At 37.0% G+C, this 22,369-nt stretch overlaps 1 protein-coding gene across 1 annotated transcript in view; it reads right to left on the reverse strand.

Annotated features, from left to right (window-relative positions):
• CFAP54 (cilia and flagella associated protein 54) overlaps positions 1-22,369 on the reverse strand; it is a 376,749-nt gene that overhangs the window by 75,449 nt on the left and 278,931 nt on the right. Inside the window, exons 56-64 of the mRNA XM_044679160.1 lie at positions 19,515-19,672; positions 18,574-18,753; positions 18,341-18,467; positions 11,642-11,794; positions 8,388-8,490; positions 6,634-6,715; positions 3,731-3,829; positions 2,966-3,107; positions 749-943 (exon numbers count right to left, since the gene is read on the reverse strand). Of these exons, the coding sequence (XP_044535095.1) occupies positions 749-943; positions 2,966-3,107; positions 3,731-3,829; positions 6,634-6,715; positions 8,388-8,490; positions 11,642-11,794; positions 18,341-18,467; positions 18,574-18,753; positions 19,515-19,672 (1,239 nt within the window). The remainder of the gene's footprint in view (positions 1-748; positions 944-2,965; positions 3,108-3,730; positions 3,830-6,633; positions 6,716-8,387; positions 8,491-11,641; positions 11,795-18,340; positions 18,468-18,573; positions 18,754-19,514; positions 19,673-22,369) is intronic.

A 22,369-nucleotide genomic window follows, 5' to 3' on the forward strand; every position in this document is an offset into this window, starting at 1 on the left:
AGTTAACATTGACCTCTATGTGACTTGTATTTGCATTATATTCCAGAGGCAAATGGTATGTGGTAGACAGAAGTTTAGCCATGGGCAGCCTGAGTTCAAGTCCTCCCTCTGACAAATACTAACTGTGCATCTGTGAATAAGTCGCAACCCCTGGGCACCTCTTGTAATTCTAAAAGACCACAAAGTTAACAAATAAATTTCTGGTCTAAAATCTGATGGAATGAGATTCCATATTGAGTGTTCCTCATCCAAATTAAATCAAAGGTTTCTTTTTTATTTCTTTTTTTCAAATCTTTGCCTTCTGTTTTAGAACCAATAGTGTGTTGGTTCCAAAGCGAAGAGCAGTAAGGGCTAAAAAATGGGGGTTAAGTGACAGCTCAATTTTCTTTATGATTCCAAATGTTCTTCCTTTCCTCAAAGGGACTTGGTAGTAGGCAATTAGCTGTCCCAATCAACAGAGTGCTGGGTTTGGAGTCCAGAAGACCCAGATTCAAGTCTTGTCTCAGACAGCTGTGTGATGCTTAATTTCTCTTAAACTCAATTTCCTCATCTACAAAACAGGCATACTAACAGCACCTGGCTCCCAGGGCTATATATTGAGAAGCAAATGAAGAAAAAGTGCTTTGGGGCTTTGCAAACCTTAAACTCATACATGCTTACTATTCTTGTTGTTGTTCCTACTGTTATGGATGAGAAGTAAGAAAAAGAATGGGAATCCAGAAGGTTTCTGAAGACACCAGAATCTTACCAAGCAGGGTATTCATATTGTTAACTCTTAACAGGTGAGTGTAGTAACGGGCCAGATGGACCCACATGATCTCCATCTGGCAGGGCTCCTCATTTTCTTCACTGGGATTGGTATACAGATCTTGTTCCATACTTAAGTAACTTCCAGAGTCACTCGGAGTGGTATAAGAAGTTTTGGCGCAAGTCTTATAGTTAGCTAAAAAATTAAATTAAATAAAAAGTCAGTGTTCTGGTACGGTTTTGTTTTTATTAAACACAATTTCCAGACCTCATTTATCCATCTAAAAAGATGCTCCAATTCTCTCATTCAGCTTCAGTTATGGGAGAAAGTCTATTATCACTTTATTGAACATGGCAAACGTATGGTTGTGTTGACACAGTAAATCTCTAGTAAATTCACTTCACTCAACAACTCATTCATTACCTCTTGCTACACCCTGGACTCTTATGGATAGCATTTGTTGAACTGAACTGAGAGTAGGTTCAATATACCCGAGTTGTTTTCAAGGTTATGTTTATATGCTCCAATTTAGGAAAACCACCAGAACTTTCTGGTGTATCTAATACAGGTAAAGGTTTACTGTCAGGCTTGTACAGATTCTTAACTCTTGCACAAATAATCCTTTTGCAATTGCTTATATATGACTTGCTTGACTCCACCTTTCATGCCTCTCTACATATGGCCAGGCTCTTGACCTTTCATCTCTATTAAATGATGTCTTTTACTTAATTTATGTCCATAATAAGTAAGGCAATAATCCCGCTGTACTTTTAGATAGTCAGACATTTAGAATGTAATCTATTCAATTCTAGGCACCATTATGGGCACTGACAAATTGGTCAATGTTCAACAGGCAAAGGGATCTGGAAATATAATGTTATTAACTAAGATACAACAGAAGGAATTGGGAATTTAAAGCCTAGAGGATTTAGGAAGGACAAGATAGTGGTCTTTAAGTATTTGAAAGTGGCACATGGAAGGATTAGTCCTTCTCTATGTATTTTTCAACAGAGAGCATCTAGAAAACAGAATTCTAGCAAATTCTTATGACCAAGCTCTGTATTCTTTCCTTCCAAGTCCCTTTAGACCAGACACTCATAGATTTCAGGAGGTCTATGAACTTGTAGGAGGAAAATATTACAACCATAATTTTCCCTAACCTCTAACTGAAATTTAGCATTTTGTTCTATTATAAACGTAGGCAAAGAACCACAGCAATATTATCAGGGCCTGTGGTTTTGTCACCAGGAGAAATCACAAGTATTTTCATATCACATTACATTTTTTGAAGACATGTCAAAATACTGTTTATACTGATCGCTACTTAGAAATTACTATAGTTATTGCACTCTTTCATTTGCTTATACCATAAGTGTATTATCTCATTAGATGTGATGTAAAAAAGAGCACACATATTGCCATATCATAAATTTGTTTCTATGAACATGTCTGTCTACTGGAAAATATCTTCTGTGATGTGGGGAGAATAGTGAGGGGTTGGGACATTAAGGATAAATTCATTTAACAAATAAATAGAAGAGGATGGAGTATCCGGAAGGAAACATAGCTTTGGAGGAAAGCTTTGAAAGTTTCCTATGGAATTTATAATGTAGTTATAAAGAAACACAAGCTAACCATATGAAAAACTTGTGATTTCATTTATGTACAATCTTCGTTGAATATGGTGATGCTTGTTTTATAAAATTTGGAATAAAAAAAGAAAAATTGTTTCTTTAATATTTTATGGTGTTTTAATATAATTGATTTCCTTTGTACTCTGACATATTTATCTTACACATTTAAAAACATGCTTCTGAGAAGGGGTCCACAAGCTTCACCAGACACTGCCAGAAGAGTCCAGTACATTAAAAAAAAGTTTAAGGATCCCTGAAATGCTGATTTAGTTTGAGTTTTGAACAGGAATTCTTAACCCCGAGATCCATGAACTTGTTTTGTTAATGCTTTGATAATGATATTTCAGTATAATTGGTTTCTTTTGTAATCCTGTATATTTTATTTTAAGCATTTAAAAATATTATTCTAAGAAAGGGTTCAGAGGCTCTTCTAAACTGCTAAAGGTGGGGTTGAAAGATTAAGAACCCCTGTCCTCTAGGCCATTAGAGGCTTTAAATATTTTTAAAATCATAATCAAATGCCTGTTACTTGGTTACATTATCCCAGCCTAATACAGAGAACGGATTTAATGAATGAGCATACCAGTCAAATAATCTACATAGGTACAAGTGATATCAGCACGAGCAAAGTCAGGGATATTCTGATAGGCATGCATATCCATTTTCTCGGTCTTCACACTCTTTTCCCCAGTTAGCTTCTTAGCTGCTATTGTAGCTTCACTGACCTATAATTCCAAATAATTTAGAATCCATTCAATATTTATGCATAACACATTCTTTAAACAGAAGCAAGTAAACCATCTGTGAAAAAGGCAATCAAAACATACGTTAAAATTCTAAGGGAAAAAATAAAGACAACCTAGAAAAATCTACTTTGAAACCCTCCCCCCACCCCAACACAGGATACAAATCATAGTCAACTATTTTTAAATGAAATTAATTAAATAATAAAATAAACAGAATATATATGAACAGAACAAATATACATCAATATAAAAACAAAATTAATGAACGATGAATTATTTCAAATAGATAACTTATTCTACATGTAATTGCCATTTGCCTTCCTATCAAATGTTCACACATATACTTCCTAATATTTTCATTAAATACAGGTTGAAACAAACAAGGGTAGGCCTGGTAAGTTCCCGATTAAAGGCACAGCTCAAATAGATGGGATACACTTTCAACTATTCTGGAGAACCTGACACCAGCAGAAATTCCAGGGAGTCTGACTTCACCTTTCTCCTATATAACTGACTAGCTGTGCCATTGTTTCCTTGACAACTGGTAGGAGCTGACTGTAGATCTGAGGGTAAAAAGAGACATTAAAGTCAGTGTCACCCACCTGTGAAGCAGCTCGGATTGCTATCCAGGACATTGCGAAGAAAATTTCAGCTTTCTCTTCTAGTGATTCCTTTGATGTACTTTGGACTTGGGGAAGAATCTAAAAAGGGGCCAGAAGGTCTCTGATGAAGTTGAGAAGTTAGCCACTGAAAAGTGTGAGGTTTCTTACCTTTTAAGGATGGTCCCTCTAGTCAAGACAGTTGTCATTTAAAGACTGGGCTGGTAGAATGTGAAGTGGGAAAAAGTGAGAAAAGAGGACTATTCCTCAGGCCCATTGATAGATAGGTGATACTTTGTATGATCTTTCATTTGGGAAAATGAATAAAATAACATCACAATTTCCTGAAAAGGCTTTAAAAAGAAGAGTTGAGAGTATTTTTATTGATTCTTCAGATGAAGATTTCTCTCTTCTCAAAAGTAGTGATGTCCAAAGGAGAGACATTGAAGGAACAACATAATGTACAATACAAAATCTGGAACATTCCAGGAGAATGTAGGATCCTGGAGGGCAGGGGCTATTTTGTAGTACAGTGTACAGGATATACCAGATTGTAGCGTGGTGCCTTGTGAAGATGGAATTAGCATTTCATAACTACTTGTACTGAAACTGGACTTTTGGCATCAATTTAGAAAGTTCTTGGGTTTGGTTTGGGTTGATTTTCTTCAGAATCAAAAGACAACCAAGCAAAATACTACATAGCACACTCTCCCATCTCAAATATGAGGTTGATTATTCAAGAGTGGATTATTTGGACTCTCTACTTGGCCTTTTCATTGTCTGTTATTCAACCATATCCAACTCTTCATGACTGCATTTGGGATTTTATTGCCAAAGATTTTGGAGTAGTTTGTCATTTCCTTCTCTGGTTCATTTTATAAAAGAGGAAAATGAAGTCAATAGGACTAGGTGACTTGCTTAGGACTACATAGCTAGGAAGTGTCTGAGGCCAGATTTGAACTCAGGAAGATGAGTCTTCCTGACTCCTGGCCCGATGCTCTAGCCACTGTACCATCTCGTTGCCTACTTTTGATCAATTCCCAGGTTTTTAGTACAAACACTAGAAACTGAGAAGAAAGTAGATACAAATTCAAAATGGATAATTCAACTGATTGATCATGTGAAATTTCATATGTGTGTGTATATACACACACACATATATATATACATATATATACATACATATATATATATATATACACATAAACTACTTTGCAACCACGGGTTGCTATATAAATTGTTAAATTATTACTAGAATTATTACTAGAAATTCTTGATATGAGGGAAAAGTTTTCATGTAGGACTAAAGTGAAATTTATATATGTCTTAAAAACTGATTGCAGATGTAATTTAACCATTTCTGCTTCCACTTAACATTAAGATTTCTGGAAAAGAGAAAACAAAATTTCCTAAAATCCATTTCTTCAAATCAAAACTGTTCAAAATGAAGCAACAGCCCTGATTTATATTTTGGTGTCTATCTGCTCTACCAGAACACAGCAAGTTTCCAGCAGGTACAAATAATGAATTCCCTGAAGTGATTGATTGCAAATTACGGCATTTAATGCAAGCCTGGTAGGAACATATAGTAAGAATTAAAATAATGTTACCAAGAAAGTACCTAGGTGGATTGAGAACCAGGCCTAAAAATGTGAAGTCCTGGGTTCAGATTGGACCTCAGATACCTCCTAGCTGCCTAGTCCTTTCCCCACTTCTGCCTTGGAGCCAATTCCAATTCTTAGTATTGATTCTAAAATAGAAGGTAAAGGTTTAAAAAAAAGATATTTACTTACATGTAAGGACAAATACATATATGTATATATATATGCACATAAATAAATGTGACTATATGGGTATGTCCATATTGCAAACCTATGTGTATGCACATATGTATTTGTATGTATGTATGTATGGATATGTATATATGCATGCATATGTATTCACCTTCTCTATAAGAAGCTATATGGCACCTACTGCACACAATTGCTTATTTGTTTTATTTTCCATTTATCTTTCAATTTTGCTACTTTACATGAGAGGTAAGTCGATAAATATTATTGACTGCCTAACAGTTTCAGGAGATTGAATAAAGCCAAGATATTAAAAAGTCCTATAAGAACTGAAGATGAAAGATGATTAAAAACAAACAAACCATCAAGGTTTAAATAATTTTTTTTTTCTAATTCGATAACCAGGTGGCATCTAGACCTTAGACATTAGCTGTGTGATCCATGGCAGGTCACTTGACAGCTGACTCCATTGCCTTAGCTGTTAATTAGGGAGTAAAAAAAATAGTTCTTGCCTCCCCAGGTTGTCATGAGGATCAAATACTATGGTGACTAATAAATATCTATTCCTTTCCTTTCTAGATATCATATTAGTACCATCAGTCATTTTTCAGTCATTTTTAACCCCATTTTGGGATTTTCTTGGCAGAGATAATGGAGTGGTTTGCCATTTCCTTCTCCAGCTCATTTGACAGATGGGGAAACTAAGGCAAACAGGTGAAGTGACTTGCCCAGGATTACATAGCCACTAAGTGTCTAAGGTCAGATTTGAGCTCAGGGAGATGAGTCTTCCTGACTCCAGAACTGATTTTCTACCCACTATTGCCCACTGCAATACGGTATATTATATAGATCCCTGCAAAAATCGGTAAAATTGGAATTGGCTTAGAGGAGGTATGAATCCAATACTTTACAAGTTGTAGTCTATTGTAAGTGGTGAAAAAAAAATTGTCCCCAATATTTGCTTCACCAAGTATCCAAAGTCACTGGGGCCACGACTACACAACCTCATTAGAGCTAAACATTTCCACAAGCCAAGGGGAAAATCATCTTCATTCCCATGCTACATATAAATACAACAAACCCCAAAGCAGGTAATATACTATTGAAATAGTTCACCTTAACTTTCGAAACATTTTTCTTATATTTCCACACAAGTAAATATAACAGGGCAAGTTCCAGATAGGCTTTCCTTATCAACCTAAAGAAAGAAAGTTGCAGAATTTTAGTGAACAGCTTAATTATTCATTATCATGCAATACCTTCTCACTCACTCACTCCCTGGCTTTCCCAACTTTCTTTTAAGTCCCAGCTAAAATCTCACCTTCTACAAAAAGCCTTTCCTGATTCCCCTTAATTCCACTGCCTTCACTCTGTTGATGCTTTCCTATTTTACTCTGTAAATATCTTCTGTGTACATTGTTGTTCAGTTATTTGTCACGCCCTATTCTTTGGGACCCCACTGGAAGTTTTTTTGGCAGAGATACTACAGTGGTTTACCATTTCCTTCTCCAGCTCATTTGACAGATGAGGAAACTGAGGCAAACAGGGTTAAGTGGCTTGCCTAGGGTCACACAGTTATTAGCATCTTAGGCTAAATTTGACCTCAGGAAGACTCATCTTCCTGATTCTAGGCCCAGCACCAGGGTGCACTATGTTGCCATATAGTTATTTGCATGTTTTCTCACCCTTTAGAGTTCCTTGAGGACAGGGCCTTTTAGGGCCCAGAATTTAGCAATGTAGCTTTTACACTGTGAGTACTTAGTTTTTTTTTATAATGAATTGCTTCATATAGAAAGGACACTGTCTAGGGCATATGAAGGTCTATAATGTACTTTCTATAACTCTCCTCCAATCTTTTTTCCCCAAAGGGTCTTGGCTGCTGCCATTGGATTCTTGACACTTAAAAGGATAATGTTCTAGAAAAGGGCTATAACCCTCTAGTGCTATGGGTTTTAAGATGTTTCTATGTCATGAACTCTTTTGGTACTCTCCTGAAGCCTACGGACCCCTTCTCAAAACAATTTTAAAAAATTTTTTTAATTGAAGTACATGCTAAATTCCAGTTAGAAGTTAGTGAAAACAAAGCTCTCTTATTAATAACATTTAAAAGGTCTGTGGACTCTTGATTAAGTATCCCTGCTCTATTTCAACTAAATATATACTGGGGTAAACCTTGAAGCCAATGTTACCCAGGACCCACCTCCTCCAATATGTAGACCCACATGGGTCTTTTCATGGCAATGTAGAACATTAAGCACTAAAAATACTAAAGATAGCTGTGGGGGAGATTGTGCAGTCTGATACTAGTGATTCAAGGACTTTGAAGGATACCAGGTTATGCCAGGATGAATTTTGGACCCAGGATCTCTTTCTCCCTTCCAGTTTAGTTGGGTTCTACTCCTGACCCAGACAAAACTCTGAAGAAACTCCTCTAAGCCTATTCTCCTTTAGTACTTACACAAGAGAGAGAGCTCCCAAGATGGGACAATTTACCTGAGTCCTAAGATGTGGTGTAGGGGATATATGCACCAGTATTAGAAAGTAAGGGTCTACTAAGTGACCAAAAGAGTTTCCTAATGATGAAACTCATCATTATTCTGGCATAATAATTGTTGTTTCCCTCTTGGGAAGAGTATTAACTCAGGCCATATTCAAGAACAAAGTCTTAGGGCAGAGCTGAAATTTGTGATTGACAACCAAAAATTCTTTGAGTTACTATGGAAGGAATATGTCAATAATGCAGAGGTAACATGGAGAGGCTTCACGAGTATTTCTGATCTGAATGTTCTAAAAGAGAAATGCCCCCAAAGAAGGGCAAAGCAAAAGGCCAGACAACTGCTACAATGGAAAGATATTTTGAATTTTTTTACCCTGAATTTTCATCATTTTTCAGGCTTATTTTTATAGCTTCCAAAAGATCACCCTTTAAGGGCTTTTTGTCTTCTACAACAACCATTTGACGTTCTACTTTGCCTGAAAGACAAGAAAAGGAAAAAAGTGAGCATTAAAACTATTTCTGCCTTTCCAAACTTTCCAACATCTCCTACTGGAAAAAACAGAAAAATTAAATGGATTTTCTCATATTTCTAGAGGTAGGCAGGCTTGAAATGGAAAGGACCATTTATATTGTTCCCCACAAAATTTCCAAGAAGCAACATCTGCCACTAGATGAAGAAGCTTGTTTTATTTCCAGGCTATCAAGTGGACAGAGGCCAAGGAACAATCAATCAGCTGCTCTATTTGGACTCTTTTGTTCCCAAGCCTTTCCCACAATTTTTATCCTTACTACCATCATGTCTCTTTCTGTATGTACACTTTGTTTCTTCTCTTCTCCTTTTTTAAACTACTTTTTATTTTCTACCTTGTCTAACAGAGTGAAAAATGTAGACCTAAATAAAAAGAGGAAAATACATTTAAAAAGTCTTTGACAATATCAGTCAATCGAGGACAATTGAATCACTTCAGTTCCTTCATGTAGCCCTTCCCAACCCTTCTTAGACAGAGTCTGACTTAGAGATAAGTCTGTTCCCTTGATTTTTTCAAAGGCGTCATTTTGGTAACAGCATCAATACTTCAAAGAAAAACAGTAAAGATGAATACACAAATATCAAAATACTGTCATAAAAACTGCTTGTGGCAATTTGACAAATAAAAATGTGGCACATAAAACATCAAAGGAAATGCTAAAAAGTGGCTCCAATAGATAAAGTGCCAGGCCTGGACATAGGTGGTCCAGAGTTCAAATCTGACCTCAGACATCTCCTAGCTATGTGACCCTTGGCAACTTAACCCCAGTTGCCTAACTCTTATTATAAGTTCTTTTGCCTTAGAGAGCAAATATTTAGTATTGATTCTAAGACAGAAGGTAAGAGTTTTTTAAAAAATCATAATGAAAACTCCTGGTTCATGTTACATAAGTGGTCAAAGGAGATGAACAATTTTTAAAAGAGGATAACATAAATTGTTAATAATCACTTGAAAAAAGTATGATCTCACTTATAATTAAAGGAACTTTGAGTTGCTGCTTCATACCATCAAATTGGTTAAAAATAAGAATTTAGTACTGGTAAGGTTATAGAGAAATTGCTACACTCATTAATTGTTGGTAGAATTATAAAGTGGCAAGAACTTTTTGAAGAACAATCTCACAGTACAAAGTAAAAGCTACAAAACTAATCATACTCCTTGACCCAATAATTCCATTTTGGGCAATATTTTCTGGCAATTATTAAACATTTAAAAAGTTAACCATTAAAAGATTTTTATGGCACTATTACATGTAATTGGAAAAAAAACACCTGCAAGCAAGCAAAAGATCTAATAATAGAAAAAATAGTTAAATAAATTGGGTTGTACATGACTGTAATGGAATTCGATAATGCAATTATGTAGTATATAAAGAAATCCAGAAAGTCTTTTATGAAATACAAAAGGGAAAAAAGCAGACCCAGAAAAATGGAGCATATGCTGTCAATCAGTAAGTCAATAAACATTTATTCAGTACCTAATATATACTAGGTACCCTACTAAATGTTAGGAATAAAAGGAAGGCAAAAGATAGTCACTGCCCTCAAGGAGCTCACAGTCTAATGGGCATATGAGAAAAAAATGAATGAGATGAATGGACAGAGGAAACATGGACAAGCTGGAAAATTTTGAAAGCCATGAGTATAATTTATATTTTATGCTTTAAAAAAAGCAGTACATGCAATCCTTTCTTTGTATTTGTGTGTGTGTGTGTGTGTGTGTGTGTGACATAAGAGTACATATCTAAAAAGATTCTGCAATAATCTTTTTTGGTAGTTAATTCATTTTTGGTAGTTAAATTCTGTATAAATATATACAGATATACATATATTTATTTTTTTAATAAACAAATAGACAAAGGAATTTGATGAAACCTCAAAGGAAAAGACTGAGAAAAGGAATATGTTATGCTTTGATCTTAATTTAAATGATCTTAATTTCAATGCTTTGATCTTAATTAAATGTAGTTAGGTGGCTCAGCAGATTGAGAGCCAGGCCTGGACACAGGAGATCAGTAGTGTGGATCTGACTTACAAATGGCTCCTTTTGCCATTAATCAAAATGGATGGCTAAGATGGTGGGCTGAGGAAAGGAATCTCTTTCCAGCGTTAATAACACCCAACAATTTATAGTGCACTTTTCAAAATATTATCTCAATTGATCCTCAAAACAACTGAGAGATAGTTCACAGTATTAGAACTGAGGCAGATAGAGGTTAAGTATCAGGATATCACAACTAATATGTGTCTGAGACAGGACTTGAACTCAAATCTTCCTGATTCCAGGTCCAAAACTTTATCCACCAGGTTACCTCATTGCCAGCCCATATTAGCCACGCATCGGATGTTAGTGTGTATTAGTTTAACATGAAGTTGAATTTTCAATGAGAAAAATGTGCATATTAATGAGAACCAGTAAAGTGTTTCAGAGAAACCTGAAATACTATTGTTTTATCTAATTTTTTAAACCCTTACTTTCTGTCATATCACTTTGATATCTCTTTGATAATCAGAATTGAGCATCAATTTTAAGACAGAACAGTAGCAAGGTAAGGCAATGGGAGTTAAATGTCTTGCCCAGGGTCACAAAGCTATGAAGTATCTGAGATAGGATTTGAATCCAGGACCTTCCATCTCAAGACCTAGCGCTTTATCCATTGAGCCACCCAACTACCTCTCTTTTATCTCATATTAAGAATGATAAAGATACAAATAAATGCTTTTCCCATCAGTAAACCCTTTATGATAATGTAGTCCTTTAAGGTATAATATTGCATAAAAATATTTTAGCTCATTTGATCTTCACAACAACATGAGGTAGATGCTATTATTATTATACTATTTCACAGATGAGAAAACTGAGGCTGAGCTATTGAGTCACTTGCCCAGGGTCACAAGCTTAGTAAATGTCTGAGACACGATTTCAATCCAGGCCTTCCTGATTCTAAATCCAATGCATTGGACACTGTGTCACCTAGCCACCATGAAAATATGTTATTTTCATAGTCAACTACTGTATATGGGATTTGCATTAGAGAAATGGGGAAAGCTACTAATAATATGAATTCATTTTACCAAAGACATCAAATATTCCTTACCTTTCTCAAAAAGAATTTCAGCTTCCAATTCACATTCTTTCTTTGCAGCTGCCCTACAAAGATACAATGCCATTTCAAAGAGATGACGAACGGGTTCCCATTTACTAGGTTCTTTTGTCTTGCAGGTAGCAATGCTCTTGGCTAACATATGCCCTGGAATAGAAAATGGGGCCACAATTTAAAAAAAATTAAAACAGAAATAACATCTCCTAGTGGAGTAAACCTTCCAGAAAGTCAGAATGGTCTTATGGGAAGATCATCCCTATCTAGCCTAGTCAAGGTGGTCTTGTGCAACTTGAAAATTTCCAGTTCTTTTGTTTTCTTTTTTCTTAAAGATTTAATATTTTTTAAAATGTAAGATTGTAAGTGTGGCCTTTGAGTCAGAAATAACTGAATTCAAATCCTGCCATAGATAAGTACAGGCAAGCAAATTAAGTCTTTTACAGAGATTATCTCTAGGCAATTCTCTAAAACTGTAAATTGAAAAGAAGGTACTTATGAGCACCTGTAGAGAGAATTTCCTCACTGGGAACTTCCTACTCCAATGAAATACCAGGTTCAGTGAAACAAATAATTATTCTATTGTGTTAATGAACTACATTTACCAGTCTTGCCTTTGACAATAAACTTATGACTAATTTCCTCTTATGTAACATGAGAGGGTCCAATTCAGTTCAACAAACCTTATTTTCATTTTTCAAATCCTTACCTTCTTACTTACCTTCTGTGTTACTATCAATTTTAAGACAGAACAGCAGCAAGGACTAGACAATAGGGGTTAAGTGACTTGCTCAGGGTCATATAACCAGGAAGTGTCTGAGGCCAGATTTGAATCCAGGACCTCTTGTCTCTAGGTCTGCCTCTCTATCCTTTGAGTCACCTACATGCCTCCTGCTTTCATTTTTACATATCAGGAAACTGAGGCCCGGCACCATTAAGCAGCTTGCCAAATGGCAAAGTCATTACTCAAGACTTAGCCACAGTGATTCTAAGTTCAGTGCTCTTTGCATTATTCCACATTGTATCCAATGAAATTATAGGAGTCAAGTGTTGTAGAAAAGGGAAGAGAAGCATTTATATAGCACCTACTATGTGCCAAGCATGACACTAAGCTCTTTACAAATACTATTTTGCTTGAGCCTCACAACTTCCTTTGGAGGAAGGTATTGTTGTTATCATCTTCATTTCAAAGTTGAGGAAACTGAAGCAAAAAGAGGATAAGTAAGACTAAATTTGAATTCAGGTCCAGCACTCTATCCACTATGCACAAGCCACCTCATAAATAACTGTTATTGTGGTTGTTTAGTCATTTTAGTCATGCTCAACTCTTCTTGACCCCTTTTGAGGGCTTTCTTGGCAAGAGATACTGGAGTGGTTTGCCATTTCATTCTCTAGCTTATTTTGCAGATAAGGAAACTGAGGCAAACAGGGTTAAGTGACTCACTTGGAATCATACAGCTCGTAAGTGTCTGAGGCCAGATTTTAACTGGGATCTTCCTAACTCTAAGCCCAACATTCTATCCACTGTGCCACCCAACTACTCCAATAATTGTTATAAGTATACAAATCCCTGTAGGGAGGAAGATTTTATACACACACATATATATGTATGTATGCATACACATATGTATCTTTCTCTACATATATGCATATGTTTATATGTATATACACATATACACATTTCTCTTTAATAGGGCTATTTTTGGAACATTTTAATCTTTAAGGAAACATATTGGGTAGAAAAGTGGTTATCTGATCACATCATCTTATTGAAGTGGCCAATCTGTCCCCAAATGGAGATTATAAGTCTTCCATACCATAGCAGATAGTCTGAGGGGTGCTATAGCCTCCTTCAAAGCTGTCATCACTCACTGGTTGGCTTTCCATGAGTGAGACTGAACTGAGTGAGGCTGATCCATAGAAGACAAGATGTCTTCTTTGCCCTGCCTGTATACAATTTCCTTCTAGATAGAAGGAAAGACCCAACAGGTTCAGTTAGTATGTGACAGAGCCTTCAAGGGTCCAGTTATCTCCAGGTTACACTGAAGCTCTGGAATACCACATAGTGGAGGACACATTTGTTAAAGATGGGGGAATAAACAAGTTTCGGGTGTTTGGCACTCACTTCTTTTTAAAATTATTATCCAATAAAAATATATTAATTTAAGAGGAAACTGGCGGCATCATTATTGCTTGTTATTTTTCATTTTCTAAAAATAAAATCCCAAAGATGTCTTGTTGTCGAAGGCTTTGAGAACATGAATCCTTTTTTTAAAGCTGCCAATCTTGTGATGGGATCTACATTGTTGCTATAAAAGAAAACTTACGTTTCCTATCAGGCAAAGAGTGTCATACGCTTTATGCTTCATAATATTGATATATCAGGAAGGCAAAGAGCCCCATTCTTTTCAATAAATGTCAGCCTGGTGAACTAGAAATTGTGGGAGCTGATGTTGTTTTGACAAGAAAGCTGTTCTTAGTTTTGTTTTCTAAATCTGTATTCAATACAATATCACAGAAACAAGCTGTTCACCAGCAAATGAATCCCTCAAATTACAAGGACCATTTTGTCATTTTGAGTGGGTGACAAGTTTTCAAGCTTTTTAGGCAGAACAGACGAGTATACATTTGGTTTCACACATTGTGTGCTTTTAACTTCTAGTTAACTCAGATGTAATAATGGGACAGTTTCAGTGTTAAAAGTTCAGGAAAGAATCCTTATGGATTCCACCTGTCACTGGATTCTAGGTTTGGAAAGGATCTATGAGGTCAGTAAATCTAACCTCTTATATTACAGATGAGGAAGCTGAGGCACCGATCTTGGTAGGTAAAAGAATTGGGAGACTTAGGACTCCTGGACTCCAAGGTTAATGCTTTCTCTGCCACCATTATCATCCCTTATACATTTTTGCATTCTTTTGGGAGGATAGGAGAACTCCCTGGTAAAGACATTCCTTTTACTGATGCAAATCAGCAACTCGTCTAAAATTTATAATCTTAGAGCATTAATCCGCAAAGTGAGACTCCCAGACTCTTAGGATGATCAACCAGTCATAAGCTGGGAAGATAGACCCCATAGTAAACTCCCCATAAAAGTCAAGCAGAGCTTATCTCATATATCACTACCCCTTTACCTTTATTGCCCAGCTCCTCTCATTTGGGTTTTCACTTCTGAATTCCTATAGGTGTACAAACCCAAAATTTCTCCCCTTCTCCACTGGGAGTTGGCTTTCCAGATGAATATCACCTAGCTTCAATCAGGCCACCTACATCAGTAGCTTAATTCCACCCATTCCTCTTTGGGATCACGTCCTGTTTCCCTAAATCATCTCATGGTTATAAAAGGTGCCCCCTTTGTGGAATGACCAAGTAGATTTCCTCTATCTCTTCATTTTGAGTGGGTCAGAATGAGTGACACAGGATATCTTGGAATAGATGGCTTGGAACTAGTATCAATGATCTCATTATATTATATCTTCCCTAAGATTTCTCTGTTTCTGTCTACAGAACCACCATCATCCTTCTAGTCAACCATATACAAAACTTTGGTGTATTCATCATCTCCTTCCTGTCTTTCACTTCCACTTGACAAATCTTATCATTTTTACCTGCCTCACATCCCATCCTTCTGTCCTTCTCTTCACTCACAATGACACTACATTGGTTCAGATACTTATTCCTTCTCACCTGACCTCCTGCAATAGCCTCCTTTTTTGCCCCTTAACACCCTTACTTCCCAACTTAGACTCACTACTTTGTATTGGGGTTCTAAGTCAGAAGAGCAGTAAGGGCTAAGCAGAGGGAGTTAAGTGACTTGCCCAGCGCCACACAGCTAGGAAGTGTCTGAGGCCAGATTTGAACCCAGGATCTCCCATCTCTACCCTGGCTCTCAATCCACTGAGCCACCTAGCTGCTCCATCTGTAATAAACTTTTAATTGAACTCCCTCCCTGAAGTCTCTCCTCTTCCATTTTGCATATGGTCAACCCATTGGGATGTGAGCTCCTTGGAGATATAGGGCCAGTGTTTTCACCTTTCTCTGTATCCCCAGTATTTAGGACAGTGTTTGGCACATGCTGGCTGCTTAGTAAATGCTTGATCCCAACCTTTCCTGCCTTATATTTCCCCTCTTGCACTTGGCCATTGAGCCAAAACATCTACCCTCCATTCCCAGAAGGAACGCCCTCCCCCTCTTCCTTTAACCTCAGTTCTAGCACCATCATTTGAATTGTCTTTCTTGATCCCTTCCATGGCTGGGATCCTTGCTCCCTAAGTATTACGTATAATTACGTTATATATATTAATCTTACTAGAATATAGGCTCCTTAAAAACAATGACAGGTTTCTTGCCTTTCTTGGAATCTTTGGAGATTAGCTCAGTACTTGGCACATGAATAGGTGTTTAGTAAATCTTGTTCACTTGACTGAGATTTATGTTTATATATATATTTTTGTGGACTTGTCTCCTCGACTAGAATCTAAGCCCCTGTGAAGAAGGATCAGTTTATTCCTTTTACTTGTATCCCTAGTGCCTAGCATAGTACTTGGCACATGATAGAGGCTTAATAAATAATTGCTCATTGATTTCTAAATTTCTATAGCGAGGAGAATAAATGTGTCCAAGAATCACTTACAAACTATTTTTGATGTCATCTTCCATTTGAAAAAAACAAAAGCAACTTTGAAGTCAGAAGAACAGGGATTATTTAATGATATGTTGACTAAAGAAAATAGTTTCTAATGAAGTAAAAATGCTGTCTACTGCACCGCAGTAGCAAAGGTCCAAGGTACCAGAAACTACACATCAGCCATGACATTCAAAGATATGTAGGCTACCTACCAAATACTCTTAAGTAGAATACCGAGGGAGCTCACTAAAGAACAAATGCTATCCATCTTTTTGTATCATTATCTCTAATTAAGAAATGATTTTATTCAGAGGATCAGAGCATCATTGAATGAGGACCAGAAAGGACCTTGGAGATCGTACAGTTCAACACCTTCAGATAGTAAGATCCTGAAAAAATTAATTTACCTAAAGTCACATGGATAGAACTTGACAGATGCAGAATTTGGACCCAGAACCTTGGACTCCAAATCTAGTGCCCTTTGATTGGTGGCATGAAATAAAGATAGAAATAAGGACCAGAGTTCCCTTTTGAAGAAAAAGCTTTCGTTTACTATAAATGTAGAGAGTGGGATTGCTAGCTAAAGACACCTATCAAAGGGCAAGCTTCCCAGGGGCCTCCTTGTGTGAAAAGGACAGTAAGTCAGGTCAGAGACTGCTTCATGACATACACTTGTCACTCAGACTAATTGGAGGAAACCAGGATACAGCCATTAGTCAATTCATTAATCAGGATCCTAGCTCTAGCTCTCCTGCAAAGGATAATCCCAATGGAGACATCTAAAATCATGTCTTTTGGATAAATGTTATTCTGAGATGATATCAGACAGTGACAATTCGCATAGAGTTGTGAAATTCGAGCACGTTATCTCTTATGACAGTAATGAAGGAAGAAGGGCAATTTAAACAAATGACTAAAATCAAGAAGACGAGAAACCAGACAATGATTAAAGAAGATACCTCTAGTTATTTTCTGGCTGGGAACATTTAGCCCGAAAGTACTGTACAATTTTTCTCTGATTTATAACTGGAATTATGTTGACCATTTTGCCCCTAGAGAAGCAATTCAAACTATTATAACTATGCATTTTTACCCAAGTTTCCAAATAAATAATTTTCTTTCTATGTTCACCCCTTCCTGGAAGTAGCATTATGACAAATGAGTTTCTGGGAGGTAAATTGGTAATATTTTCTGAAATTGACCCTTCAACAACTTACAACTTTAAGAACTCAAAAATATACAAAATTGTCTAATTCCTTCCATTTTGCCCATGATATTTCTATTCCAACCTATCAAAGTTATCTTACTAAGGATGGGGAATTGGTGATAAAAAAGATATGTATGTATACACATATGTATGCACACATGTATATGTGTGTGTAAATAATATGCTATAGATGGTAGGCTAAAAACTAATGATCTCTGGGGAATAATTTCAGGGGCAATATTTCAACTAAACCATTTGCTTCTCTTATCCCTTAAGACTTTTCGGTATTCATAAAGTAGTCTATTTTATGCATATAGCTCTATGTCTGTAAGTGTGACATTTAAAAGAAAATTTAGAGGCAGATAGAGACTCAGTGGATTGAGAGTCAGGCTTAGAGACAGGAGGTCCTGGGTTCAAATCTGACCTCAGACTCTTTCTAGCTATGTGACCCTGGGCAAGTCACATAAGGGCTATTGACTAGCTGTTTCAGAAGGTAAGGTTTAAAAGAAAATTGAGAAAAACAGTTGATAATAAAGATGACAATAGATTTTTAGGAGGTGACAAAATGTGTATGTAAAACTTTTGGTGTGTATGCCTGATTCCATTTAAAACCAAGTAATAACACACTGCCTTTTCTTTTACAGATATAATTATGAAATATTTGGACCCTTGATAGGGGAGAGGGAGGTTTCGAGAAGGATGAGCCTTCTTAAAAAGAGTATGTTCTAATGATTGGACCCCTACCACAGTGTTTGGTGAAATCATCCTTTTTACATAAGTTCCTACAACCTACTTATGAAACAATAACTTATATTTAACCCTTTACTTCTCATTCTAATGCAATGACATATTTAAATTGTCTTACCAATTCTCATTTTTGTTTTTGCAAGTAAGTTGATATATGGAAAATAAATGTTTTTCAAAGGGTAGATGATATTTGCATATTCAGTGTCTGAAGAAGGCAATAAAATATGTTCGCCCAAAGATAGAGCCTGTAAGACAGAAAGAAATGGTTTTAGAGATTGGCTCATGATAGAATTAGGGGTCAGGAAGGACAGAGGAAGTTTTGGAGTTCTACAGAAAGAACTGTATTCTCACCTGTCCAATAATAAGTGTGTGAGCCTGATTTAGTAAATTAAGATTTTCATTTTTAAGAAAGAGATATTCCTGGGGCATCTCAATTTTCATTAAGTCATCCATTAACAGCAGGCTTTTCATAAGTATTAAAGAGCCTCGAGGAGAGACAAAGGATTTTCCTTCAAGTAATCCTCTTATATCCTATTAAAAAAATTTAAATATTTAATAGCAAATTTATCCAGATACTAACAGATAATGTTTATTTATTATAAATCAGAACCTTATACAATTTTAATAGCTGGTTAAAAAAATTGGGTGTGGGGGAAATTGGGAAGTCCTGTCTTTGACATCTACTGGGCATGTGATCTCTGCAAGTCACTTAAACTTTCAGTGGCCTGAGAAAAATCTCTAAGACATCAAATTGCTAATCATCTCCAAGAGGGGAGGAGGAAGGAAGGGAGGGAGACAATTTGGATCTTATAATTTTTGAAAACATATATAGTGAAAATTGTGATTACATGTCATTGGGAAAATAAAATATCTGCATAAAAAATCTCTAAGACTATAAACAACAGAGGCATAACCAATTTGTATTAGTGAAGGGGTCTTCCACAAAAGGAGTTCCTTACATGAATGAAAGCATAAGAATGGACCACTCCTCATCAGTATCCCCAATGGAGTAAGTCTTATTTGGTTATAACTGAGATAATTTTAAAAATAATCCAAGGGGAGAGGGGGCAAGCTAGGTAGCTCAGTGAATTGAGAGCCAGGCCTAGAGATGGGAGGTCCTGGGTTCAAATCTGGCTTGGACACTTCCTAGCTGTGCAACCCTGGACAAGTCACTTAGCCCCCATTGCCCATCCCTTACTGCTCTTCTGCCTTGGTACCAATACATAGTATTGATTCTAAGATGGAAGGTGAGGGTTTAAAAAAATAATCCGAGGGAGTTTCATTTTGTGTACCTTCAAATGTTCTATGATGTTGGCTGCAGAATATCTTTCTTGCAGGTCAAGCTTGATGGCCTGCACCATGACTTCTGCTTGCATCTCAGTATCATTCCAGTTTTGAGCCTCCACAAATACTTCATTTATCAAAAATCTGCACTCAGTCACCTCATTTTCTAAAAGAAACAAGCAAATACACTTATTGGCACTGCAATTAGAAACTACAGAATTAGAACAAAGGGAAAATAACGTGGACTATATCCCTAATGTTTATTATCAGGATATCTTATAATGTGGTGCTGACACAAAATAATTGGATTGTTAACAAATGTAGGATATGTGAGACATTTTCAAGGCATTTTTGCAACTAATGGGAAAGCATTTTAATGGACTTCCAAGTTTCAAATGAATGACAGAAAAATGAAATAATATTTAGCAGAAGATACATGCATGCAGATGTCAAGACAGATCATTAACTATCTGACTAACCTTGGCCAAGTCACTTCTAACATGCCAGGCCTCTTTCTTCTCAGCTGTAAAATGAAGGGACTGAACTTGATAAGCTCTAGGGCCCCTTCAGTGGTACATTCTAAGGATCTACAATTTTTAATTGGGACTTGATTTAAAATAGACCTTGGCTCCAGCTGATGACCCTTTTGTGCTTCAAATGTTAGCTGTCTGAAACTCAGAATGTATTTCCCCATAGAAACAATTGTGAAAATGATCAGAGAACTGTCTTTGGTCAGCCCCCAAAAGCCTACTTTACAAAGAATGTAATTAAGGTAGAGTACAGAACTAGGACTATTTCTACCACTCCCACTCTTTGTTTATAACACTTTCTCTGGGAGCAAATGAAATGAGTTCTAAGATAGTCTACTTTTCCCTTTCTCCTTTCCCCACAATTTTATCCTTGGACCCCACTGGGTTCATAGATGCCCTTTACATATATTTACCTATTCTATCTGCACAAAGGTCCCATAAGCTGTTCAAATTTCAAGTTAAGGAGGGTTTAGTACATGCCCAGGCTGGCTAAGAAAGGCATCCTTCCTACAGAAGACTCTGGGAGCTGCTTCTGAGAAACTGAAGAGCAAGGACATTTCTGGGTGATCTGCTTAGGTAGGAACTGCATTTTTCTATTTCATGAAGAGCCAGGACTGTCAACATCTTTAAAACCATGCATGGCTTTTGGCAACATCTGTGCCCAAGGAAGGAGGTGACTCTACCTACAGCTGGTGCGCTATTATGGTAAAAAGGGAAAGAAGGTCCTCCTTCTCTTTCTGTGTGGACATATGGCTCTAAGATACGGCACGGGTCTTTGATCTTCTCATTCATTTTTTTTTTCCCATTCTAAGTGCAGGGAGAGGAATCTCTGTTCTGGCCCATGAACACAAACTACAGGGAGACCCAGGGGTTGAGGATCAAGGCCAAAGGTTGTAGCCAGTCCAGTAGCTAGGAGTGAGGGTCTTGGGATTCCAACCCAACAGAAGCTACACTGTAATCTTTGGAACTGAACTTTGTAGGAACTGAGTTCAGCTCTGAGCCTCACACTATTCTCCTCTCTATAGGTGGTATAGAGTAATAGTATATCCCAAGACACTGGGGGAAATGTTTTTATGTTTTCTCTTGCTACATCTTTGAAGCAACTGTCCACTTGGAAAAGCTAATCCAGGGGACAACTAGGTAGCTCAAAGGATAGAGAGCCAGGCCTAGAGAGGGGAGGTATTCGGTTCAAGTCTGGCCTCAGACACTTCCTAGATGTGTGACCCTGAGAGCAAATAATTTAACTGCTATCTGCCTCAGTTTACTCAAGTATAAAATAGCACCTATGTCCCAGGGTTATTGGATGATTAAATAAGATGAAAATGCTCAGCAGAGTGCCTGACACATAGTAAATGCTTAATAAATGCTCCTTCCTTCCTTCCTTCCTCCCTCCCTCCCTTGCACCCTCCCTCCCTTCCTTCTTCTTTCCCTCCCTTCCTTGGTAATATGGCCTGTCAATATCAGAAACATCAGAACTTATGACTTGGGTTCTCAATCCAGATCAAGCTCAGAAGTTTTGAAAAATATAGGGTGTAACTAGGTGGCTCAATGGACTGAGGAGTAGGTCTAGAGACAGGAGGTTCTGGGTGCAAATATGACCTCAGACACTTCCTAGCTGAATGACCCTGGGCAAGACACAACTCCCATTGACTAGCCTTTCAGCTCCTTAGAACCAATATCAATTCTTTTTTTTAATTAGACATTTATTAATATTCATTTTTAATCTGTTTACATACTTTATGCCCCTACTTTCCCCTTCACCCCTCGCTCTCCCCCCACCCATGGCCAACGCACATTTCCTCTGGTTGTAACAAGTGTCCTTGTTCAGGGTCTATTTCCCATTCATGTCCGCCTCAGTCCATGCATTCAAGCAATTGTTTATCTTATATGTTTCCTCTCCTGCAGACCTTCCTCTGAAAGTGGGTAGCATCTTTGCCATAAATCCCTCAGAGCTGTCTTGTGTCATTGCAGTGCTGCTGGTACAGGAGCCCATTACATTTGATTTTACCATAGTATATCAGTCTCTGTGTACAATGTTCTTCTGGCTCTGCTCCTTTCGCTCTGCATCAGTTCCTGGAGGTCTCTCCAATTTGCATGGAACTTCTCCAGTTTATTATTCCTTTTAGCACAATAGTATTCCATCACCCGCATATACCACAGTTTGTTCAGCCATTCCCCAATTGAAGGACATACCCTCATTTTCCAGTTTTTTGCCACTACAAAAAGTGCAGCTATAAATATTTTCATACAAGTCTGTTTATCTATGATCTCTTTGGGGTACAAACCCAGCAATGGTATGGCTGGATCAAAGGGCAGGTATTCTTTTATAGCCC

Source organism: Gracilinanus agilis, chromosome 5 (assembly GCF_016433145.1).
Source record: "Gracilinanus agilis isolate LMUSP501 chromosome 5, AgileGrace, whole genome shotgun sequence".
NCBI lineage: Eukaryota > Metazoa > Chordata > Mammalia > Didelphimorphia > Didelphidae > Gracilinanus > Gracilinanus agilis.